This window comes from Xenopus laevis, chromosome 7L (assembly GCF_017654675.1).
Source record: "Xenopus laevis strain J_2021 chromosome 7L, Xenopus_laevis_v10.1, whole genome shotgun sequence".
NCBI classification, from domain to species: domain Eukaryota; kingdom Metazoa; phylum Chordata; class Amphibia; order Anura; family Pipidae; genus Xenopus; species Xenopus laevis.
In genome coordinates, this window is record NC_054383.1 from 136,917,962 (window position 1) to 136,945,443 (window position 27,482).

Sequence of the window (27,482 nt, forward strand, 5' to 3'; positions counted from 1 at the left end):
AACAACTGGCTCCACCTCTGATTCACCTCCAGTGCAAATGATGGGAAATCCCAGCCAAGATCACAATCGCTTCCTCTCGCCAACGCCAGCGTATTAATTATACTGAATTAATATCCCATAATATGACGAGGAGGCTCCATTTCTGCTTTTATAAGGCCAATTAACTAACGACTCTGGAGAAAGTCTATAAACCGGCACATTTTGGGTTTTTTATTCCTTCCCTGCGCAATTGTGTTTCATTTGTCTCACTGTCACCGCTGACTGCCGACACAACGACAGACAATAAGGCCCTGGTTCTCTACAAACAGACTGATCATTAATCTGTGTGATCTCTGGGACAAGTTTGGGTCCCCTGGTGAAAGGGAAAACCAACAGATGAGCCACTTCAACACATGCCCCTTGGTGCTGGGACATTACTGATGCTGGAAGCATCTCTGGATGTTGATCTTCACAAATCTATCCCTTCTCATTAGCTATGAATTAGTGAGAGGATTGTGCAGTGGAGTCTAGGACACCGCCAGTTAGAACTGTATATATTGTATATTAACAGTATATATATATATATATATACACACACACACTTAGATCTGGACTGGAAGTAAAAATAGGCCCTGGCATTCCAAATAACCTCCCACCAGCCCACTAAATAATCCATGTCTATACAGACAGCCCCTCTGGCATTTGCCAGAATTCACAGATGGGTGTGATATATATATATATATATTACCAATAAATAAATCAATTCAAACTGATCCCTTTACCCTTGAGTGCTACTCACCGAATATTATAAGTCTGGTGTGAGTGTCTGTAGAGCCGAGCGGGTTCTGAGCTGTACAGCGGTACATGGAGCCGTTTAATTCAGCCGGAACTCGCTCCAGCACCAGCTCCTTCCCATCATGCTCTGCTCTGCCGTCCAAGAGTCTTCCTCCGACCCTGGTCCATGTGAAAAGCGGCTCCGGAAATACTTCATTCTGAGCAGGAAATAAATATCCAATTAACGTTTTACCTGCTATATTTTACTTTCCCAAAAGCGCCCTATTGTTGCTCATGTATTATACAGGATAATGTACCCCCTACTGTAAATGATAAGGATATTAGAAGTCACTGAGGGGTTGTTCTGTGACTATATAAAGGCACAAGGCTGAGTTATACAGGGAACTCTGAGTATCACTCATGTATTATAAGGGATAATGTACCCCCTACTGTAAATGATAAGGATATTAGAAGTCACTGAGGGGTTGTTCTGTGACCATATAAAGGCACAAGGCTGCAGGCTGAGTTATACAGGGAACTCTGAGTATCACTCATGTATTATAAGGGATAATGTACTCCCTACTGTAAATGATAAGGATATTAGATGTCACTGAGGGGTTGTTCTGTGACCATATAAAGACACAAGGCTGCAGGCTGAGTTATACAGGGAACTCTGAGTATCACTCATGTATTATAAGCGATAATGTACCCCCTACTGTAAATGATAAGGATATTAGAAGTCACTGAGGGGTTGTTCTGTGACCATATAAAGGCACAAGGCTGCAGGCTGAGTTATACAGGGAACTCTGAGTATCACTCATGTATTATAAGGGATAATGTACCCCCTCCTGTAAACGATAAGGATATTAGAAGTCACTGAGGGGTTCTGGGTCCATATAAAGGCACAAGGAGTCTGTATACATATAATTGGATATTACAGTTTGATGCTTAATTGGGCACAGAGCAGGAGCAGTACATTAAGCAAGTGATACAGTAGGTAGGAGTGGGTTGAACATTTATTCTGTGACCCCCTACTATAAATGATAAGGATATATATGACGGCCTATGTGTGCATTATCTCTGTGTTACAAAAACTTGGGGACTGAACAAGACTCATTACCTGGAATCCATGGACTGTGATTCGGACGGTATCGCCCACTCGGGCTCTCGTTGGGGACATCATAATTTTGGGCCCTTTGGGAGCAGCTGCGGAGGGAAAGAGAGGGGACATTTAGCAGTTGGAAGGGAACGTGTCTCAGCTGCAGAATAAAGGATTTCAGCCAAAGCCCAGTAAATAAATGTGCCAGTCGAGTGCCCAGTGATGCCATCAAGTAATAAAAATCAATTGTGCAAAACAGCTGGCGATTATTTCATTATTAAGTGCGCCAAGCGCCCGCTCCAAACCATCCGTTCCGCTCTCGGCCTCTTCTTTGTTATTTACAATTTCTGCGCCTGTTTTGCCGCGTTACGTGCGCCCATCATTACCCGTCCCACGTGATACCCAGGCGGGGGGATAAATATTGCTTCCTGCACAATGGAACATCCCGGGATTTACTTTCATCTTCTCTGCCGGTGCCTAATTGTCCCAATTAACCATTCCGGGCAGTGGTCAAGGTCACAATCTCAGGAAGATTCAAGTTATATCAGGCGCTCAGGGCGGATAATTGCCTGTTCCTACCTGAACCTTTATATACTTTCACTTTCCTTTGAATTATATTCAGTGTACGGAATGTGTATGATCTAAAGGCAACATTTGAAGGCGGTTCCTGCTGAATTGTTCTTAGTACAGGGGAACACCATGAGACCACTCTCTGTTTAGGCTGTGAGCCAATCAAAGGGTTCCACCAAACTGGACTTTCCCATGTAAATAAGGAAAGTTGATCGATATACTGCGTCACTGGAAAGAGAACAGCCCAGGAGCAGGAAGTACAGAGAATCAGAGCTCTGTACCTGGGTAAGTACTGGGGGAGATTGGATTCACTTACCCAGGGGGAGGTTCCTGTCTGACCATGGGAAAGAGAACAGCCCAGGAGCAGGAAGTACAGAGAATCAGAGCTCTGTACCTGGGTAAGTACTGGGGGAGATTGGATTCACTTACCCAGGGGGAGGTTCCTGTCTGACCATGGGAAAGAGAACAGCCCAGGAGCAGGAAGTACAGAGAATCAGAGCTCTGTACCTGGGTAAGTACTGGGGGAGATTGGATTCACTTACCCAGGGGGGAGGTTCCTGTCTGACCATGGGAAAGAGAGCAGCCCAGGAGCAGGAAGTACAGAGAATCAGAGCTCTGTACCTGGGTAAGTACTGGGGGAGATTGGATTCACTTACCCAGGGGGAGGTTCCTGTCTGACCATGGGAAAGAGAACAGCCCAGGAGCAGGAAGTACAGAGAATCAGAGCTCTGTACCTGGGTAAGTACTGGGGGAGATTGGATTCACTTACCCAGGGGGAGGTTCCTGTCTGACCATGGGAAAGAGAACAGCCCAGGAGCAGGAAGTACAAAGAATCAGAGCTCTGTACCTGGGTAAGTACTGGGGGAGATTGGATTCACTTACCCAGGGGGAGGTTCCTGTCTGACCATGGGAAAGGGAACAGCCCAGGAGCAGGAAGTACAGAGAATCAGAGCTCTGTACCTGGGTAAGTACTGGGGGAGATTGGATTCACTTACCCAGGGGGAGGTTCCTGTCTGACCATGGGAAAGAGAACAGCCCAGGAGCAGGAAGTACAGAGAATCAGAGCTCTGTACCTGGGTAAGTACTGGGGGAGATTGGATTCACTTACCCAGGGGGAGGTTCCTATCTGACCATGGGAAAGAGAACAGCCCAGGAGCAGGAAGTACAGAGAATCACACTTTGGCACATACAGATTTGCTGCTCATGCATGTGTTCAACATCACCAGTTGGAGGCAGATAAAAGACCAGCTAAACCCAGAAGTGTTTGGAGAAACAAGACTAATGGAAGGAAAGGTTAAAACTAAGCCTTATCAGAAAGGTCTATATAAATACACCAGTAACCCCTCAAAGTAATGCTGCTCTGAGTCCTCTTTAAAAAGAAACAGCACATTTCTTTCCTTCTATTGTGTACTCATGGGCTTCTGTATCAGACTGTTTTCAGCTTAAACCTCCAGGGCTAGGGCTTGAGCATGCTCAGTTTGCTCCTCTCTCCCTCCTCCCCTCCCTGCTGTAATCTGAGCCCAGAGCTATGAGTGAGCAGGGAGAGACTCAGGCAGGAAGTGATGTCACACCAAGCTAATATGGCAGCTGCTACCCTAAACAAACAGAGAGCTTCTAGAGCTGTTTACTCAGGTATGCTAAAGCATTCTGCAGAATAAATATAGTGTTATAACTTGCTCTATTGTGGCTAATCTATTGGCAATAAACGGCTTCAGTAGCTTTCCTTCTCCTTTAAAGCATACATTACCATAGGACTCTTCTCATATGTTTTTATTAATCAAAAGACTTGAAATGTTACATATTTCCCATTATGTGCCCCATTACCCCCGGAGAGCAGCGCTTTTCAGCCTCACGCTCCTCCTTTTGTAGCTGAACAAATAAAGAATGAGATCAAATAAAACTTACGAGATTTTTGTCTTTTTACTCAGAAACTGTCACTCCAGACATGTTGATTCTATAAAGTGCCTGTCGGGGGCCAATGCACCGGCGCAAGGACCGAGCCGCTAATTAATGGCAGCAGAGGACGGATTCTCACTTTGGGGTGAGCTGATGCGCAGAAAGATGTGAAAGGAAGGTGGAAGGTTGAGAGAAAAAGGGTTTTGGAAGTCGGTTGCCATGGTAACATTCCCCTCTCCTGACTGTCGGCCGAGCGGGATAACAAGCAGGAGAAGGAGACACAGTGACAGTGTCGGATGGTTGTGCTAAACCTGTTGGAATGAGGAGAATGGAATAAGCCCCTGACCCCCAGATTAAACATATTGCCACATTAAAGGGTAATTTAACCTTCATTTTAATCTGCAATTTGTGCAAAGAAATTGAGAGAAAGGAAAAAAAAATACTGTTTATCCTTATAATTAATGTCCATTTCCATAGTTTTCAGCACAAAATGCAAAAATTCAGAGTGAAATTTCCAAGCTTTACCCGCAATGCACTGCACCCGCCCCCCCCTAGAATTCCATCAGAATTGCCAGCGCACTTGGAGTTCCCTTTATCAAATTATACAGGTAGGGTTGCCTCCTTTTCTGGAAAAAAAATACCGGCCTTCCTATATATTTATCTTTATTCCCTATTAATAACATTGGGATCACTGACCTTCCTATATATTTATCTTTATTCCCTATTAATAACATTGGGATCACTGACCTTCCTATATATTTATCTTTATTCCCTATTAATAACATTGGGATCACTGACCTTCCTATATATTTATCTTTATTCCCTATTAATAACATTAGGATCACTGGCCTTCCTATATATTTATCTTTATTCCCTATTAATAACATTGGGATCACTGGCCTTCCTATATATTTATCTTTATTCCCTATTAATAACATTGGGATCACTGGCCTTCCTATATATTTATCTTTATTCCCTATTAATAACATTGGGATCACTGACCTTCCTATATATTTATCTTTATTCCCTATTAATAACATTGGGATCACTGACCTTCCTATATATTTATCTTTATTCCCTATTAATAACATTGGGATCACTGACCTTCCTATATATTTATCTTTATTCCCTATTAATAACATTAGGATCACTGGCCTTCCTATATATTTATCTTTATTCCCTATTAATAACATTGGGATCACTGGCCTTCCTATATATTTATCTTTATTCCCTATTAATAACATTGGGATCATATCACTGACCTTCCTATATATTTATCTTTATTCCCTATTAATAACATTGGGATCACTGACCTTCCTATATATTTATCTTTTTTCCCTATTAATAACATTGGGATCACTGACCTTCCGATATATTTATCTTTATTCCCTATTAATAACATTGGGATCACTGACCTTCCTATATATTTATCTTTATTCCCTATTAATAACATTGGGATCACTGACCTTCCTATATATTTATCTTTATTCCCTATTAATAACATTAGGATCAACCATCAATACGGATGTAAATTACTGTCTGTCTCTACCGTATTCATGCGCCGGAGTCGGTTGCAGCTATTGAAGCAACTGCTAATTGCAAAGCAGCACACGGGTCATTCTGTAGTACGTTTCTGAATAGACTCAATGGAAATGTCATTTTGATCCATTTCAGGGTGTTTTTAGTGAATAAGCCCCAAGGAGTTTTGGGCACAACATGACGGCACAAATCCATATGATTCAGACGAGCGGATTTTCATCCGTATTCTCCCCGGGAAGGAGCGTTGGCACAGGAACATGAACACGGGAAATGATGGATGGGAATAACATATTGCTATTTACTAATCTAATGCTGGAGCCAAGCAGCCCCTCCTGCCCCCCCCCCTCAATCTGTTCTCAAAATGTGCTTGGCGGCCGACCCAAAATATCTCTCCTGCTTCTAAATGTGCAACTTTAATTTTTATTTTATTTCTATAGAGAGTGAAATGGGGAAAAATTGCACTTAAAGCCTTGGGAAAAGATTCTTCTAAACCAGAACTAATCTGGAACTGCCCAATGTATTGCTTATATGTATGTTCTCTATCTGTGTCTGCTGTTTGTTTATTAGCCCTACTCTCTCCATCTTCTGTCAGGGTCTTAAACTTGACCTGCTCTATCCACCTTACACTATAATCCTCATCTTGCTTTACTGTCACCATTTTGCCCTAAAACCTTTATCTTTACCTACTTACTAATCTACTGTCTTAACCTTGACTTGCTGTCTCCATCTTGTCCTACTGTCTCCATCTTGTCCTACCGTCTCCATCTTGTCCTACTGTCTCTATCTTGCCCTACTGTCTCCATCTTGTCCTACCGTCTCCATCTTGTCCTACTGTCTCTTTCTTGCCCTATCGTCTTATCTTGTCCTACTGTCTCCATCTTGCCCTACTGTCTCTATCTTGTCCTATTGTCTCCATCTTGCCCTACTGTCTCCATCTTGTCCTACCGTCTCCATCTTGTCCTACTGTCTCTTTCTTGCCCTATCGTCTTATCTTGTCCTACTGTCTCCATCTTGCCCTACTGTCTCCATCTTGTCCTATTGTCTCCATCTTGCCCTACTGTTGTCCCCATCTTGTCCTACTGTCTCTTTCTTGCCCTATCGTCTTATCTTGTCCTACTGTCTCCATCTTGCCCTACTGTCTCCATCTTGCCCTACTGTCTCCATCTTGCCCTACTGTCTCCATCTTGCCCTACTGTCTCCATCTTGTCCTACCGTCTCCATCTTGTCCTACTGTCTCTTTCTTGCCCTATCGTCTTATCTTGTCCTACTGTCTCCATCTTGCCCTACTGTCTCCATCTTGTCCTATTGTCTCCATCTTGTTCTACTGTTTCCATCTTGTCCTACTGTCTCCATCTTGTCCTGCCATCTTCATCTTGTCCCACTGTCTCCATCTTGTCCTACTGTCTCCATCTTGTCCTGCCATCTTCATCTTGTTCTAATGTCACTATTTTGCTCTACTGCCTCCATCTTGTCCTAGTGTCTCCATCTTATTCTACTGTTTCCATCTTGTCCTACTGTCTCCATCTTGTCCTACTGTCTCCATCTTGTCCTATTGTCTCCATCTTATTCTACTGTTTCCATCTTGTCCTACTGTCTCCATCTTGTTCTACTGTTTCCATCTTGTCCTACTGTCTCCATCTTGTTCTGCCATCTTCATCTTGTCCTGCCGTCTCCGTCTTGTCCTACTGTCTCCATCTTGTCCTACTGTCTCCGTCTTGTCCAACTGTCTCCATCTTGTCCTACTGTCTCCATCTTGTCCTTCCATCTTTATCTTGCTCTAATGTCACTATTTTGCTCTACTGTCTCCATCATGACTTACTATATCTGCCATTAGCCTCTCTTCTATTTACAACTTTGTAGGACATTCCATTGCCCTGAGCATTTGTTCCTATTTACATCTCCGCAGAAGCTCAGAAGTCGTTACCCGTCCAGGATAAATTTCTGAGGATCTGACCACAAACTAAAAATCCAATAAACACACAAATCATCGTCACCCTCCATTATCCATTAAACACCCTTTTAAAGCCTCACATTAAATACTGGGAAGTGGAAATGGCATGAGACCCGAGTGAAGCTGCCAGAGGATTTTATTCCTTCCTGTTTATCCTTTATAGACGCCCTTGACTCAACACATTCAACATCTCAGCCGGTCACATGTCCCCATACTAATAAACTGGTGGGATTAAACGGCCTGATACAGGCCCAAACTGGCGCCTTGTTGCCTTGACTTCCCCTTTAAAGGTACTGTACATTATAACAATGTGGAAAGGTGGGGTTATATCCTTTAATAGGGCGGTTCCTGCTGAATATGTATCATTGTGCAAACATAGGGAATAAATGAAGGAGGAAAGAGACAGAAGCCCCCCCAATTGTGCCGAATTTGTCACAATTAATTGAGAGGGGCGCAGCGGTGCCGGCAGCGGGATTCCTGTAGGAGGAGGAGATGAATCCACAGACAGGAATCTCATATGTCACTGACAATCGGCGCAAGTTCCCAACACAAAGAGTCTCCAATTTTAGGCTTAGCAGATGGCAATAATTGATGCCGTATTCTCGAGTCAACGCGCGGCGACATAATCATGTAAAACCTCCGATTTTTAGACACGAGGAGGGAAAAAAACCAGAATCTCAGTTGTAGCAAATCTGTTCCAAAATAACCAGACGTGAGACATGTCGGAACACACAGCGACTAGAAATATAATTACACTTCTCTTTTATTGACTGATAATGGGGGACGGGAAAGAGGGGGGCGTCTATTATTAACGGGACAGTGGGGCTCATTTATTAACACTGGGCAAATTTGCCCATGGGCCGTAACACATGGCAACCAATCAGATTGCTGCATTCATTGATCTACTTGCAACTGGCTTTAAAAAGCTACTCACTGATTGGTTGCTATAGGTAACTGCCCATGGGCAAATTTGCCCAGTGTTAATAAATGAGCCCCAGTGTCTCAATACTACCCTTGGCCTGTATCTAAAGCTCCTATTGGCTTAAAGCTGGTCTAGCCAAATGATCATTCTGATTGGGTAAAAGATTGTCCTTCCATAAAGGGATGGTCCACCTTTAAGTTAACTAATAAAATGACTAATTACAAGCAACTTATCAATTGGTCTGCAATATTTATTTTTTATAGTTTTTCAATTATTTGCATTCTTATTCTTCTGACTTTCCAGCTTTCAAATAGGGGTCACTGACTGCATCTAAAAAACAAATACTCCGTAAGGCTACAAATGTATTGTTATTGCTGCTTTTTATTCCTCGTCTTTCTATTCGGGCCTCTCCTATTCATATTCCAGTCTCTTATTCAAATCAACACATGGTTGCTAGGGGAATGTGGACCCTAGCAACCAGATGGCTGAAATTACAAACTGGAGAACTGCTGAGTAAAAAGCTAAATAACTCAAATACCTCAAATAATGAAAAATAAAAAACAACTGCAAATTGTCTCAGAATATCCCTCTCTACATCATTTAATTTACAGGTGAACAACCCCTTTAAATATTTCTAATGCTTTGATTGGCTATAGAATAGCCCAACCCAGAGATGCTTTCATTGGGTACCTTCACAAGCCCCATACCTATTTAAGTTTTTGATTGGCTCCCTGATTGGCTCCCTTGATTGGATACATAGTAGCATATAAGGAACAAGACCTATCCATCAAGTTGAACCTTTATGGCCAAATAAAAGCGGCTAAACATAATTGACATTGGTTGCAGCTCCGCCCCTTCAGAATAAAGGGCACACAAACCTGAAGTTAATTAGGGGACACCAGGGGCCCCATTGTGAAGACTGGTCCACACTAAACTCAGGGGCCACTCAGCAGATATTAAACATTTGAGTTATTGTTAAAAGCCTTTGAAGAGAGGAAAGCAGTGGCCATAATAAAGTCACAATGTCATGTACAAATGTCTCACATTCTGGTCTCAGTCCCGTCTCACTTCTCCTGTTCCATCAGTATTATCAGTATTCTCCCTGCGCCTCCCTTTCTGCACCCAATTTAATTTACAGCTAAAACTCTCATCTGGGCGCTCACAATTTCTTGCCTTGATTGCTGCTCTGAATGACTGACTCCCGACCCTTCACTCGCAATGTAGAGTTGTGACTGCAGAGAGAAAATCAGACCCAACACTTTCTCTTCCTTAGTTCACTTTTACTTTTCATTCCCTATTATTATTATTATTATTATTATTATTATTGTTTATTCCAGGCAGATATTTCTCCTTTCACCCCAAATGCATACTGACTCCCCTAAATACATGGAGATGATGTCAATTGCCCTGGGTACCCCTGGAACTATAGCAGGGTGACACCCCAATGTTTCTATATATCTGTAACCTTGTTATGAGCTAAGGGGGCCCAGTCTGAAGGTCAGTTAGGGGGAGATTTGGGGTGAGTGCTTATTTGTACCCTGGGTACCCCTGGAACTATAGCAGGGTGACACCCCAATGTTTCTATATATCTGTAACCTTGTTATGAGCTAAGGGGGCCCAGTCTGAAGGTCAGTTAGGGGGAGATTTGTGGTGAGTGATTATTTGTACCCTGGGTACCCCTGGAACTATAGCAGGGTGACACCCCAATGTTTCTATATATCTGTAACCTTGTTATGAGCTAAGGGGGCCCAGTCTGAAGGTCAGTTAGGGGGAGATTTGGGGTGAGTGATTATTTGTACCCTGGGTACCCCTGGAACTATAACAGGGTGACACCAAAATGTTTCTCTATATCTGTAACCTTGTTATGAGCTAAGGGGGCCCAGTCTGAAGATCAGTTGGGGGGAGATTTGGGGTGAGTGCTTATTTGTACCCTGGGTACCCCTGGAACTATAGCAGGGTGACACCCCAATGTTTCTATATATCTGTAACCTTGTTATGAGCTAAGGGGGCCCAGCCTGAAGGTCAGTTAGGGGGAGATTTGGGGTGAGTGATTATTTGTACCCTGGGTACCCCTGGAACTATAGCAGGGTGACACCCCAATGTTTCTATATATCTGTAACCTTGTTATGAGCTAAGGGGGCCCAGTCTGAAGGTCAGTTAGGGGGAGATTTGGGGTGAGTGCTTATTTGTACCCTGGGTACCCCTGGAACTATAGCAGGGTGACACCCCAATGTTTCTTTATATCTGTAACCTTGTTATGAGCTAAGGGGGCCCAGTCTGAAGGTCAGTTAGGGGGAGATTTGGGGTGAGTGCTTATTTGTACCCTGGGTACCCCTGGAACTATAGCAGGGTGACACCCCAATGTTTCTATATATCTGTAACCTTGTTATGAGCTAAGGGGGCCCAGTCTGAAGGTTAGTTAGGGGGAGATTTGGGGTGAGTGATTATTTGTACCCTGGGTACCCCTGGAACTATAGCAGGGTGACACCCCAATGTTTCTATATATCTGTAACCTTGTTATGATGCAGTAATTAATTAGTGCTTTTGCTCCATAGAACAGATCCAAGCTCGTTTCCCAACCCAGACGACTATAATTGTTCCAAGGGGAAGTGCAGGGATCTGGTACAAACTCCGAGTTCTATCGCTCATACATTAGACCCTGACAATTTGCATATATTACTATAGAGAACTAAATGAGGTGCCTTTAATTGAATTCTGCCGCCGGATCTTCGTCGTAACAAAAACCCCACAAATTCCCGTCTGTAAGATCAGTAAATCAGAAGTTACTCGGGAAGGAATAGTGTTGGGGGGACCCATCTCGTGGGTTGGTGTAAATGCCGTGCGTCCTCTTATCAATGGAAGAGATAATTAAAACACAAGGGTCGTTTAATCGCAGTCTTATTGTCTGTTTCATGATACAGAGAAGAAAAGGAGGGGCGGGATTAAAAGAAAGTTAATAACGAGCTGAGATGGAGCAACACCGGAACTCTTCAGTGAATCCAATTACATCTGCATAAAACAAGTTCTTAAGCCAATTAGCCTAACGATGAACAAGACACTGGAAATGCAAAATGAACAACGGGAGGGAAAGGGACGAGACAAAACCTGGAAGGGATCAGCGAACTTGGGGATACGGGATTCCCAGTCTCCGCACTTGGAAGTTCACCCTACATTTCTGTATTGTGAATGGGGGGGATGGGGGGAGGCACCAGATCACATTAGGGTAAGGTTGTCCTTCTGTCCCGTGGAACTCTGGGCAGGGGGCGGAGCCTGGATGTAATGGGGGCGGGTCTGTGACAGGTGGCAACCCTACATTAGGGCCTTATACTCACCCTATGAGACAGCGGAAAACTTGTTTCAGGAGTCAGAACCAGCAGTGCAGAGAATACACACAGCCATGCAGGAATTTCACTGGTGCCTGTTGTCACTTCTAGAAAACCAGTGAGACACTGCTGGTTCTGAGTCCTGAAACAAGGTCACAGAAGTCACATGTAAGTGTCTCACTGGTTTTCTAGAAGTGACAAAAGCCGCCAGTGAAATTCTTATATGGCTGCATTCTCTGCACTGCTGGTTCTGACTCCTGAAACAAGGTCACAGAAGTCACATGTAAGTGTCTCACTGGTTTTCTAGAAGTGACAAAAGTCACCAGTGAAATTCTTATATGGCTGCATTCTCTGCACTGGTGGTTCTGATTCCTGAAACAAGGTTGCAAAAGTCACGTGTAAGTGTCTCATTGGCTTTCTAGAAGTGACAAAAGCCACCAGTGAAATTAATGTCTGGTTGTGTGTGTATTCTCTGCACGGCTGGTTCTGACTCCTGAAACAAGGTCGCAGAAATCACATGTAAGTTTCCCACTGGTTTTCTAGAAGTGACAAAAGTCGCCAGTGAAATTACTGTCTCTGCACTGCTGGTTTTGACTCCTGAAACAAGGTTGCAGAAGTCACTTGTAAGTATCTCATTGTCTTTCTAGAAGTGACAAAAGCCACCAGTGAATTTAATGTCTGGTTGTGTGTGTATTCTCTGCACTGCTGGTTCTGACTCCTGAAACAAGTTCGCAGAAATCACATGTAAGTTTCTCACTGGTTTTCTAGAAGTGACAAAAGTCGCCAGTGAAATTCCTGTCTGGTTGTGTGTGTATTCTCTGCACTGCTGATGCTGACTCCTGAAACAAGGTTCAAAAGTCACCTGTAACCGTCTCACTGGTTTTCTAAAAGTGACAAAAGGCGCCAAAGTAATTCCTGTATTCTCTGCACTGCTGATTCAGACTCCTGAAACAAGGTTGCAGAAGTCACATGTGAAGCTGGCCATAGATGTTAGGATTTTTAAAAGAACTTTTCTTGAAACGATCCTTAAATTGTACGATTTGTCCATCAACTAAAAAGACCATTTCAAGCGAAGTTGTCTGGTTGAAGGCAGGAGAGGGGAGCTGCCTGATTGGCCCTGGAAACAATCGGACAATCGATTTCACTGTGACCAATGAAAACTTTCTAACCTGCCAATCAATTTACTGACCGATGTGGGACGAAAAATCATTTGATGCACAATCGTTCTCTTCCCACTAACCTCACGGATTTGTCAGATCACACAAGAATTGGTCATTTGGGGGAGAAAAATCTTAAAGGGATACTGTCATGGGAAAAAAATAAATTTTCAAAATGAATCAGTTAATAGAGCTGCTCCAGCAGAATTCTGCACTGAAATCCATTTCTCAAAAGAGCAAACAGATTTTTTTCTATTCAATTTTGAAATCTGACATGGGGCTAGACATATTGTCAATTTCCCAGCTGCCCCCAGTCATGTGACTTGTGCTCTGATAAACTTCAGTCACTCTTTACTGCTGTACTGTAAGTTAGAGTGATATCACCCCCTCCCCTTTCCCCCCCCAGCAGCCAAACAAAAGAACAATGGGAAGGTAACCAGATAGCAGCTCCCTAACACAAGATAACAGCTGCCTGGTAGATCTAAGAACAACACTCAATAGTAAAATCCCATGTCCCACTGAGACACATTCAGTTACATTGAGAAGGAAAAACAGCAGCCTGCCAGAAAGCATTTCTCTCCTAAAGTGCAGGCACAAGTCACATGACTGGGGGCAGCTGGGAAATTGACAATATGTCTAGCTCCATGTCAGATTTCAAAATTAAATATAAAAAAATCTGTTTGCTCTTTTGAGAAATGGATTTCAGTGCAGAATTCTGCTGGAGTAGCACTATTAACTGATGCGTTTTGAAAAAAACATGTTTTCCGATGACAGGATCCCTTTAATGTCCATGGCCATGTGACTTCTTCAACCTTGTTTCAGGAGTCAGAACCAGCAGTGCAGAGAATACACACACAACCAGACAGGGATTTCACTGGCGGCTTTTGTCGGTACCTTCGCTTCGCCGATGGCAGTTGCACCTCTGGCTCCATTTGATGTTGGCGCAACCCCCTCCCCGCGCTCTAACACCGGCCATTACTAATTTGCTTTATACATAATCGGATTTGGGGTTATCAGCAGCTTCGGGGTGTTTCCGTGTAAACGTTCCGGAGGTTCATTGAATGTTTCAATCTCGTTTCTCCCGCAGAGCCTTTAGGCGAGGGCGCAGCCTGACGGTTTTGTGCGCAGCGCGTAAAATAAAGCCGCACTCTCTCTCGCTCCCCTGAGCTGACATTCATCTTTATCAGGCCTGGGATCGAGATTTGCGGCCTGGCGTCTCCTGCATTTACTCAGCTTGGGAGAAGGAATTAATTCCCTCGCTCAGAGACAACGGAGAGAGGCCTTAAAACTTGTCACTTTAAATAAATCACGGGGAGAGGTAGAGACGGGGAAGAGAGCGCCGAGATCACGCCGGACTGAGAATGAAGGTTATTAAAGTTACGGTGACAGTTAAAGTTGTAATGTTTTTGTTTTATAGAGTAAAGCTCGGACTGGTGATCAACGCATTTAACCGTCTGACTGTCAGGCAAAAATCAACTTCACTGCAAATTTGTTTATCCAGCAGCTGATTTCTGCAGCCTTGTTTCAGGAGTCGGAATCAGCAGTGCAGAGAATACACACAAACAGCTAGACAGGAATTTCTTTGACGACGTTTGTCATTACTAGAAAACCAGTGAGACGCTTACAGGTGACTTCTGTAACCTTGTTTCAGGAGTCGGAATCAGCAGTTCAGGGAATACACACAGCTAGACAGAAATTTCAGTGGTGAATTTTGGCTTTTGTCATTACTAGAAAGCCAGCAACACACTTACAGGTGACTTCTGCAACCTTGTTTCAGGAATCAGAATCAGCAGTGCAGAGAATACACACACACACAGCCATTTACAAATTTCTTTGGCGGCTTTGTCATTACTAGAAAAGCAGCGAGACACTTAAATGTGACTTTCGAGTCTTGTTTCAGGAGTCAGAATCAGCAGTGCAGAGAATACACACAACAGCCATACAGGAATTTTTTTGGTGGGTTTTGTCATTACTAGAAAGCCAGTGAAACACTTACAGGTGACTTCTGCCAACTTGTTTCAGGAGTCAGAATCAGCAGTGCAGAGAATACACACACACAGAGCTATACAGGAATTTTATTGGTGGGTTTTGTCATTACTAGAAATCCAGTGAAACACTTACAGGTGACTTCTGCCAACTTGTTTCAGGAGTCAGAATCAGCAGTGCAGAGTACACACACACAGCCATACAGGAATTTCTTTGGCGGCTTTTGTCATTACTAGAAAACCAGCGAGACACTTACAGGTGACTTTCGAGCCTTGTTTCAGGAGTCAGAATCAGCAGTGCAGAGAATACACACACACAGCCATACAGGAATTTTATTGGCGGCTTTTGTCATTACTAAAAAAGCCAGTGAAACACTTACAGGTGACTTCTGCCAACTTGTTTCAGGAGTCAGAATCAGCAGTGCAGAGCACACACACACACACAGCCATACAGGAATTTCTTTGGCGGCTTTTGTCATTACTAGAAAACCAGTGAAACACTTACAGGTGACTTTTGAAACTTGTTTCAGGAGTCAGAATCAGTAGTGCAGAGTATACATACAGCTAGACAGGAATTTCCTTGGCGTCTATAGTCATTAGAAGAAAGCCAGCGAGACACTTACAAGTGACTTCTGCAAACTTATTTCAGGAGTCAGAATCAGCAGTGCAGAGAATACACACACAGCCATACACAAATTTCTTTGGCGGCTTTTGTCATTACTAGAAAACCAGTGAAACACTTACAGGTGACTTTCGAGCCTTGTTTCAGGAGTCAGAACCAGCAGTGCAGAGAATACACACACACAGCCATACAGGACTTTCTTTGGTGGCTTTTGTCATTACTAGAAAATCAGCGAAATATTTACAAGTGACTTTTCGACCTTGTTTCAGGAGTCAGAATCAGCAGTGCAGAATACATACAGCCAGACAGGAATTTCACTATGTGATGGAGTGTGAGCGACTCACTACACTATTCGTATCCGTGACATTCCATTCCCTCCCTTTGCCCTGTTTCTGCTCATAATCAAGCATCCATTTCGGCATTAAGTGTTTCATCTCCTCGTAATCTCCATAGATGCTCATGATTTTATGAATATTATTAATGCAGTTTCGGAAATCAAGAACAATCAAGCTCCGAGGAATAACATTTCCATAAAGGTTGGCCGGCTGCAGTTGGATGCGCTTTGCCTTCATTTCACTTGGTCAAGGATGAAGCTGTCAGCCCAATCACAAGCTGTCAAGATGCACATTATATTGGGAAATGGCAGTTAGTAACGGGGGGGGGGGGGTATGAAAATGATTTGGAGATTCTATTATGTATATAAATTAGAATATAGCGAACTTCAGCTTCAACTAAAGGGCTGTTTAGCCAATGCTAATATCAGTTGTTACTGTTACTGTACCATCTTTGCCCTATTGTCTCCGACTCCAACTATTCTCATTTTACTCTACTGTCTCAATCTCCACCTTCCTCCACTATTATCATTGTGTTCCAGTCTCTCTGTCTTTGTCTACTGTCTCTCCATCTTGCTCTACTGTCTCCATCTTGTCCTACTGCCTCCAACTTGCCCTACTGTCTCCATCATGCCCTACCATCTAAATCTTGTCCTACCATCTAAATCTTGTCCTACTGTCTCCATCTTGTCCAACTGTTTCCATCTTGCCCTACTGTCTCCATCTTGTCCTACTGTCTCCATCTTGTCCTACTGCCTCCAACTTGCCCTACTGTCTCCATCATGCCCTACCATCTAAATCTTGTCCTACCATCTAAATCTTGTCCTACTGTCTCCATCTTGTCCAACTGTCTCCATCTTGCCCTACTGTCTCCATCTTTCCCTTACCATACTATTGCCATACTGTTTTCTCCATCTTATGCTCTTTGTCCTATATTGTCCTACTGTCTACCTACCTGATTTACCTACTTCACCTTGCCTTATAATTGAATTTAGCTCTACTATTACCATTGTGTTGTAATGTCTCCCTCTTGCCCTACTGTCCTCATCTTGCCCCACTGTCCTCATCTTGCCCTACTGTCTCCATCTTGCCCCACTGTCCTCATCTTGCCCTACTTTTTCCATCTTGTCCTACTGTCTCCATCTTGTCCTACTGTCTCCATCTTGTCCTACTGTCTTCATCTTGTCCTACTGTCTCCATCTTGCCCTTCTGTCTCCATCTTGTCCTAATGTCTCCATCTTGTCCTACTGCCTCCATCTTGCCCTACTGTCTCCATCTTGCCCTTCTGTCTCCATCTTGTCCTACTGTCTCCATCATGCCCTACTGTCTCCATCTTATCCAACTGTCTCCATCTTTCCCTTGCCATACTATTGCCATACTGTTTTCACCTTTCCCTGTATTACCATTGTGTCCTACTATCTTGATATTGCCACTGTCCAATCTTGATGTACAGTTTGCCTTTTGCCCCACTGTCTCTGAGTCTCCATACTGACCCCGTACACTCACTCTATCTACCTCTCAATCCTACACTGTGGATGGAAGCTTTCCTGTTCATTAAAGATATCTCTGAATCTTGAAATTGTAGCTCAATATGAAATGTCTATGAGACTGAAGAATCATTTAGACCTTTTCCAAGATTAGTAAAATTGCTTGACTGTTCGTTTATGGGTTATCAGACCATATTATTGGCTAAGAAGACATATATATATATATATATATATACCCAGGTGAATAGAAAACGACTTATCTAAGAATGCTGTAAACAGTATTGAAAATATCCTACATATTATCTCTGAGCAACCTTGAAGAACCATTACTTGGATGTCTGTGGATATTCCACGTGCCTCCCTTTTATGTATTAGTCTTCCTTTCATGTATCAAGCAGCCGCACTTTGGAAGCAAAAGCCTAGAACTCTCCCTGAGAGCAAAACCATATCGCCGGTATGTGATCAAACCAAAAGCAACTTAAAGAGTTTATCAACACCGACTCCATGAAATACATTAAACGAGTCGATGGAAAAATATCCGCCCCTCAATAACACAGACTGTAAGAGCCCTTGACAGGGAGCCACAGATATGAGCAGTGAACGGCTGTTTCTTTGTATGGAGGAAACTTTTAGATAAACAGAAAACAAACATGGCATTTAAAGTCTTCACAAATCTGAATTCATGGCAAGTAAAGGGTACAAAATGTCCACGGGATGGGAAGAACATGGAGGGGGGCAAGGATCAATGAGATATGAAAGCTAGTAATACATGAAGGGTAGGAATGAAAGAAGCAAGAAAGGTAGAAAGGAAGGAAAGAAAAGAGAGAAGAAAGAAATATAGGGAAAGAGAGAAAGAAGGTAGGAAATGACAGAGATAGGAAAGAGAGAAAGGAAGGTAGGAAAAGAGAAAAGGGAGAATGGTAGGAAAAGAGAAAAACAAAGGTTAGAAAAGCTGGAAGCAAGAAAGGTAGAAAGGTAGGAAAAGAGAGAAATGAAGGAAAGAGAAGAAACAACCAAGAAAGGTAAAGATAGAAAGAATGTAACAAATTACAAAGGTAGGACAGAGAGAAAGGAAGGTAGGGAAAGAGAGAAAAGAAAGTAGAAAAAGAGAGAAGTGAAAAAGGTAGGAAAAGAGAGAAAGGAAGGAAAAAGAAGAAAGAAGCAAGAAATATAGGGAAAGAAGGTAGCAAATGACAAAGGTAGGAAAGAAAGAATGAAAGGGAGGGAGAAATGTAGGAAATAAGAGAAAGGAGAAAGGTAGAAAAAGAGAGAAGGGAGAAAAGTAGGGAAAGAGAGAAAATAAAGTAGGAAAATAAAGGAGGGACGTAGAGACTAGAACAGAAGAAATCCTTGGTTAGTTCTCAAATCCTGAATTTTACAAATGATTTCCTAAATCCACAGTTGGAAGAAGGACCAGGGACAGATCATCAAGGAAAAGAAGGGATTGGAGGACAGAATGATGATGATGATAAAAAGGGAATAAAGTATAAAGAAAGTAGAAGAGCAAGGAGAGCTTGTTAATCTCATGTAGAACAGAGCTGAGCCCTGAGAGACACTGCAGAACATTAGTACAGAACACTGAGTGCTGGAAGCAAACTAACGTATAAGAGAAACAAGGCAGGGCCATGAGAGAACTAGAAAAAGTGTTTTCTAAAACTAGAACCCTTATAAATTAGAACATGAAGAAATAAAAGGCAACAAATGAGTGGAGAATAAAAGAATGAGATGAAGAAAGGGACCCAGGTAAAATGGAGGTGGTAAAAAACGTACATAACACAATGTTCATGAAGAAAGAAGGAAAGTTCTGCTTAACGTCAAGGAGAAATGGTAGAATAGATCAAGTAAAGAGGATGGAAAGAAAGAAGCGGGAAATTGCCAATGTCTGAATCAATTGATAAAGAAAAGTGAGGATCCAGGAACCAAGAAGTGTGAGTGAGAATGAGTGAGAATGAGGTTCTTCCTCAGTTGTGGGAATGAAAATAAAGAAAGACAAACAGAAGGAAAGTTCTATGGAAAAATGAATGAACGGAAGATCCCTAGTGAGTGGGATAAAGAAACAAAGGAGATAGAAAGTATATAACTAGATGGGGAGAACCTAGAGACCAAAGGAAAGAGAGAAAGGAGCAGAGAAAGATGTTTCCACACTGTTCTAGGGGACTAGGAAATGACACACACGAGTGTTGGCTGAATGGGAAGATAAATTGTGACATCATAAAGAGTGGGAAGAACCTGGAATATCCAATGTGTGGGGTTTCCCCCACTCCCCTTATGTGACTCCCCTTATGTGCCTGGAGAATCTGCAGGGGGCTCAATCTTAAGGACATTTAGGGTAAGAACCAGGAATAATGCCATTGTGCTCTCCTACATACACCCCAAAATCCAGCTGGCGGGTCACTTGGAGTGAGATTTAGGGTGACAACGTATATCTGATCAAAGGTGGGCCCTATCCAATGAATCCAAAAGGGACCTGGAAAAGTCTCACAGTCACTGTCCTAGGGGCCAAAAAAAGGTTTGGAAAGAGAGAGGATCCCAAGGTGGTAAATATGGAGAACAGTAGAGAGTTCCAAGAGGATGTAATTAGGAATACACCAAATATAAGATTCAATTAGGGATTTGATTAAGATTCAGACTTCTCAGCAGCATTTACATTCAGCCAAATTCAAGTGCCAAACAGAATCCAAAACCTTGACTTTTTGTCACATGAACAATTTTTAACATTTCCTTCCTTAAATTTACATATGCAAATTAGGGTTTGGATCCAGTTTGGGATTTATAAAAGATTGGGGATTTGGTGCATCCCTAGATGTAATTAACAAAGAGCCAATGAATATGTATGAGCTATAGGTGTATATATATGTGTGTGTGAGTATATGGAAAAGGTCTCATGGGTGGGGCTTGCTTAGACTCACTGCAGCCAATCAGATCTTTGCTTTCATATTCTAATTGTAACTGCTGTAGGGCAATTTAGTTCCTAGAAGTAAATCATCTTGGGGGGAAGAGGAAGGTGCAGAAGTGGGTTTTTGTTTCAAATAACAGATAAAAAAGAAAAAGTTCTGTTAAGTTTAATATATATATATATATACAGACAAATAGCCACATATTCAAAGGGGTGGTTTGCCTTTAAGTTTACTTTTAATATGTTATGCAGGTACAATGGCCAATTCTAGGCAACTTTTCAATTGGTCTTCATTATTTACTTTTTTTTTTTAAAGTTTTTGAATTATTTGGCTTCTTCTTCTGATTCTTTCCAACTTCAAAATAGGGGTCACTGACCCCATCTATAAAAACAAATGCTCTGTAAGGCTACAAATGTATTGTTATTGCTACTTTTTATTACTCATCTTTCTATCCAGGCCTCTCCTATTCATATTCCAGTCTCTTATTTAAATCAATGAATGGTTGCTAGGGTAATTCAGACCCTAGCAACCAGATGGCTGACATTACAAACTGGAGATCTGCTGAATAAAAAGCTAAATAAGTCAAATACCACAAATAATAAAAAATGAAAACCAATTGCAAATTGTCTCAGAATATCCCTCTCTACATCATACTAACAGTTCATTTAAAGGTCCCTGTAATTAGGCGGCACTTTTTGCTGACCATTCTTACTGAGCTGACACTTTATATGATCTGGCAATTGCTATAAATATTCAACATGATCCATTTAAATATCTGTTCAAGGGGCCCCATATTTTACAGTTAAATTGCCACAAGTGATAAAACAAATGGGAGCAGCTCCATCCAGCGGATCCGACACCCATAACTCAGCTCTCCCTTTCCCCCCCATCGTGTTACAAATGAGGGCCCATAATGGTCGGACAGGCGGTGGAAATGAATTTGGGATGTCACATGTCATGTAATGATCCAGGCAAAGAGCTTGAATGATGGGCCCCAATTACATTTCATTAGAGAGGGGTGACTCCTACTTGTGTGACGCCCCAACTCGGGCCCATCTGCTCTCACACAAATGGGAAAGACAAATTCCCGGCGCTGATGAAGAATAAGGTGGGGGACACAATGAGTCACGGCACTATAATCGCTCATTCCTTTACATTCCCACCAATTACTCTGATGTATGATGTTACTTAATGTTTCTATGGCCAATCTCCAAGCGCATTTAGATAACGAGCTGAGCTGCTAGCGGACTTAACCCCTTCATTGCTGCCCTGTGCTCCAACTCTGTGCCTCGCAGGTGTCCTGGTTTAACTCCTTGGAGTCCTGTAGGTGAGGCTCCTGTAACCCTTTGGTGCTGGTATTGTGCTTCACTGCAGTTGTACAAATGATAGGAGCCGCCATTCCTTCCTTTTCCATTGTTCATACTATATATCAGTGTTGTGTATCACAGGGGGTCAGGTTTAACCCTTTATGTGCCAGTTAATCTCAAGAGCTGACATTCCTTCCTTTTCCATTGCTCATACTATATATCAGTGTTGTGTATCACAGGGGGTCAGGTTAACCCTTTATGTGCCAGTTAATCTCAAGAGCTGACATTCCTTCCTTTTCCATTGCTCATACTATATATCAGTGTTGTGTGTCACAGGGGGTCAGGTTTAACCCTTTATGTGCCAGTTAATCTCAAGAGCTGACATTCCTTCCTTTTCCATTGCTCATACTATATATCCAGTGTTGTGTGTCACAGGGGGTCAGGTTTAACCCTTTATGTGCCAGTTAATCTCAAGAGCTGACATTCCTTCCTTTCCATTGCTCATACTATATATCAGTGTTTTGTGTCACAGGGGGTCAGGTTTAACCCTTTATGTGCCAGTTAATCTCAAGAGCTGACATTCCTTCCTTTTCCATTGCTCATACTATATATCAGTGTTGTGTGTCACAGGGGGTCAGGTTTAACCCTTTATGTGCCAGTTAATCTCAAGAGCTGACATTCCTTCCTTTTCCATTGCTCATACTATATATCAGTGTTGTATATCACAGGGGGTCAGGTTTAACCCTTTATGTGCCAGTTAATCTCAAGAGCTGACATTCCTTCCTTTTCCATTGCTCATACTATATATCAGTGTTGTGTATCACAGGGGGTCAGGTTTAACCCTTTATGTGCCAGTTAATCTCAAGAGCTGACATTCCTTCCTTTTCCATTGCTCATACTATATATCCGTGTTGTGTACCACAGGGGGTCAGGTTAACCCTTTATGTGCCAGTTAATCTCAAGAGCTGATATTCCTTCCTTTTCCATTGCTCATACTATACAGTATATTAGTGTTGTGTATCACAGGGGGTCAGGTTTAACCCTTTATGTTCCAGTTAATCGCAAGAGCTGGGGGAGTCATGTTTAACCCCTTATGTGCCAGTTAATATCAAGAGCTGGGGGTCAGGTTTAACCCTTTATGTGCCAGTTAATCTCAAGAGCTGACATTCCTTCCTTTTCCATTGCTCATACTATATATCAGTGTTGTGTATCACAGGGGGTCAGGTTTAACCCTTTATGTGCCAGTTAATCTCAAGAGCTGACATTCCTTCCTTTTCCATTGTTCATACTATATATCAGTGGTGTGTATCACAGGGGGTCAGGTTAACCCTTTATGTGCCAGTTAATCTCAAGAGCTGACATTCCTTCCTTTTCCATTGCTCATACTATATATCCGTGTTGTGTATCACAGGGGGTCAGGTTAACCCTTTATGTGCCAGTTAATCTCAAGAGCTGACATTCCTTCCTTTTCCATTGCTCATACTATATATCAGTGTTGTGTATCACAGGGGGTCAGGTTTAACCCTTTATGTGCCAGTTAATCTCAAGAGCTGACATTCCTTCCTTTTCCATTGCTCATACTATATATCAGTGTTGTGTATCACAGGGGGTCAGGTTTAACCCTTTATGTGCCAGTTAATCTCAAGAGCTGACATTCCTTCCTTTTCCATTGCTCATACTATATATCAGCGTTGTGTATCACAGGGGGTCAGATTTAACCCTTTATGTGCCAGTTAATCTCAAGAGCTGACATTCCTTCCTTTTCCATTGCTCATACTATACAGTATATTCGTGTTGTGTATCACAGGGGGTCAGGTTTAACCCTTTATGTTCCAGTTAATCGCAAGAGCTGGGGGGGGGGGGTCATGTTTAACCCCTTATGTGCCAGTTAATATCAAGAGCTGGGGTCAGGTTTAACCCTTTATGTGCCAGTTAATCTCAAGAGCTGACATTCCTTCCTTTTCCATTGCTCATACTATATATCCGTGTTGTGTATCACAGGGGGTCAGGTTAACCCTTTATGTGCCAGTTAATCTCAAGAGCTGACATTCCTTCCTTTTCCATTGCTCATACTATATATCAGTGTTGTGTATCACAGGGGGTCCGGTTTAACCCTTTATGTGCCAGTTAATCTCAAGAGCTGACATTCCTTCCTTTTCCATTGCTCATACTATATATCAGTGGTGTGTGTCACAGGGGGTCAGGTTTAACCCTTTATGTGCCAGTTAATCTCAAGAGCTGACATTCCTTCCTTTTCCATTGCTCATACTATATATCAGTGTTGTGTATCACAGGGGGTCAGGTTTAACCCTTTATGTGCCAGTTAATCTCAAGAGCTGACATTCCTTCCTTTTCCATTGCTCATACTATATATCAGTGTTGTGTATCACAGGGGGTCAGGTTTAACCCTTTATGTGCCAGTTAATCTCAAGAGCTGACATTCCTTCCTTTTCCATTGCTCATACTATATATCAGTGTTGTGTGTCACAGGGGGTCAGGTTTAACCCTTTATGTGCCAGTTAATCTCAAGAGCTGACATTCCTTCCTTTCCATTGCTCATACTATATATCAGTGTTTTGTGTCACAGGGGGTCAGGTTTAACCCTTTATGTGCCAGTTAATCTCAAGAGCTGACATTCCTTCCTTTTCCATTGCTCATACTATATATCAGTGTTGTGTGTCACAGGGGGTCAGGTTTAACCCTTTATGTGCCAGTTAATCTCAAGAGCTGACATTCCTTCCTTTTCCATTGCTCATACTATATATCAGTGTTGTGTGTCACAGGGGGTCAGGTTTAACCCTTTATGTGCCAGTTAATCTCAAGAGCTGACATTCTTCCTTTTCCATTGCTCATACTATATATCAGTGTTTTGTGTCACAGGGGGTCAGGTTTAACCCTTTATGTGCCAGTTAATCTCAAGAGCTGACATTCCTTCCTTTTCCATTGCTCATACTATATATCAGTGTTGTGTGTCACAGGGGGTCAGGTTTAACCCTTTATGTGCCAGTTAATCTCAAGAGCTGACATTCCTTCCTTTTCCATTGCTCATACTATATATCAGTGTTGTGTGTCACAGGGGGTCAGGTTTAACCCTTTATGTGCCAGTTAATCTCAAGAGCTGACATTCCTTCCTTTTCCATTGCTCATACTATATATCAGTGTTTTGTGTCACAGGGGGTCAGGTTTAACCCTTTATGTGCCAGTTAATCTCAAGAGCTGACATTCCTTCCTTTTCCATTGCTCATACTATATATCAGTGTTGTGTGTCACAGGGGGTCAGGTTTAACCCTTTATGTGCCAGTTAATCTCAAGAGCTGACATTCCTTCCTTTTCCATTGCTCATACTATATATCAGTGTTGTATATCACAGGGGGTCAGGTTTAACCCTTTATGTGCCAGTTAATCTCAAGAGCTGACATTCCTTCCTTTTCCATTGCTCATACTATATATCAGTGTTGTGTATCACAGGGGGTCAGGTTTAACCCTTTATGTGCCAGTTAATCTCAAGAGCTGACATTCCTTCCTTTTCCATTGCTCATACTATATATCCGTGTTGTGTACCACAGGGGGTCAGGTTAACCCTTTATGTGCCAGTTAATCTCAAGAGCTGATATTCCTTCCTTTTCCATTGCTCATACTATACAGTATATTAGTGTTGTGTATCACAGGGGGTCAGGTTTAACCCTTTATGTTCCAGTTAATCGCAAGAGCTGGGGGAGTCATGTTTAACCCCTTATGTGCCAGTTAATATCAAGAGCTGGGGGTCAGGTTTAACCCTTTATGTGCCAGTTAATCTCAAGAGCTGACATTCCTTCCTTTTCCATTGCTCATACTATATATCAGTGTTGTGTATCACAGGGGGTCAGGTTTAACCCTTTATGTGCCAGTTAATCTCAAGAGCTGACATTCCTTCCTTTTCCATTGTTCATACTATATATCAGTGGTGTGTATCACAGGGGGTCAGGTTAACCCTTTATGTGCCAGTTAATCTCAAGAGCTGACATTCCTTCCTTTTCCATTGCTCATACTATATATCCGTGTTGTGTATCACAGGGGGTCAGGTTAACCCTTTATGTGCCAGTTAATCTCAAGAGCTGACATTCCTTCCTTTTCCATTGCTCATACTATATATCAGTGTTGTGTATCACAGGGGGTCAGGTTTAACCCTTTATGTGCCAGTTAATCTCAAGAGCTGACATTCCTTCCTTTTCCATTGCTCATACTATATATCAGTGTTGTGTATCACAGGGGGTCAGGTTTAACCCTTTATGTGCCAGTTAATCTCAAGAGCTGACATTCCTTCCTTTTCCATTGCTCATACTATATATCAGCGTTGTGTATCACAGGGGGTCAGATTTAACCCTTTATGTGCCAGTTAATCTCAAGAGCTGACATTCCTTCCTTTTCCATTGCTCATACTATACAGTATATTCGTGTTGTGTATCACAGGGGGTCAGGTTTAACCCTTTATGTTCCAGTTAATCGCAAGAGCTGGGGGGGGGTCATGTTTAACCCCTTATGTGCCAGTTAATATCAAGAGCTGGGGTCAGGTTTAACCCTTTATGTGCCAGTTAATCTCAAGAGCTGACATTCCTTCCTTTTCCATTGCTCATACTATATATCCGTGTTGTGTATCACAGGGGGTCAGGTTAACCCTTTATGTGCCAGTTAATCTCAAGAGCTGACATTCCTTCCTTTTCCATTGCTCATACTATATATCAGTGTTGTGTATCACAGGGGGTCCGGTTTAACCCTTTATGTGCCAGTTAATCTCAAGAGCTGACATTCCTTCCTTTTCCATTGCTCATACTATATATCAGTGGTGTGTGTCACAGGGGGTCAGGTTTAACCCTTTATGTGCCAGTTAATCTCAAGAGCTGACATTCCTTCCTTTTCCATTGCTCATACTATATATCAGTGTTGTGTATCACAGGGGGTCAGGTTTAACCCTTTATGTGCCAGTTAATCTCAAGAGCTGACATTCCTTCCTTTTCCATTGCTCATACTATATATCAGTGTTGTGTATCACAGGGGGTCAGGTTTAACCCTTTATGTGCCAGTTAATCTCAAGAGCTGACATTCCTTCCTTTTCCATTGCTCATACTATATATCAGCGTTGTGTATCACAGGGGGTCAGATTTAACCCTTTATGTGCCAGTTAATCTCAAGAGCTGACATTCCTTCCTTTTCCATTGCTCATACTATACAGTATATTCGTGTTGTGTATCACAGGGGGTCAGGTTTAACCCTTTATGTTCCAGTTAATCGCAAGAGCTGGGGGGGTCATGTTTAACCCCTTATGTGCCAGTTAATATCAAGAGCTGGGGTCAGGTTTAACCCTTTATGTGCCAGTTAATCTCAAGAGCTGGCATTCCTTCCTTTTCCATTGCTCATACTATATGTCAGTATTGTGTATCACAGGGGGTCAGGTTTAACCCTTTTTGTGCCAGTTAATCTCAAGAGCTGACATTCCTTCCTTTTCCATTGCTCATACTATATATCAGTGTTGTGTGTCACAGGGGGTCAGGTTTAACCCTTCATGTGCCAGTTAATCTCAAGAGCTGACATTCCTTCCTTTTCCATTGCTCATACTATATGTCAGTGTTGTGTATCACAGGGGGTCAGGTTTAACCCTTCATGTG

At 42.5% G+C, this 27,482-nt stretch overlaps 1 protein-coding gene across 1 annotated transcript in view; it reads right to left on the minus strand.

Moving 5' to 3' along the window:
- The window catches only part of igsf21.L (immunoglobin superfamily member 21 L homeolog), a 269,491-nt gene that overhangs the window by 8,638 nt on the left and 233,371 nt on the right, over positions 1-27,482 (minus strand). The window contains 2 exon segments of the mRNA NM_001092775.1: positions 779-971; positions 1,874-1,959. Coding sequence (NP_001086244.2) covers positions 779-971; positions 1,874-1,959 — 279 coding nt within the window.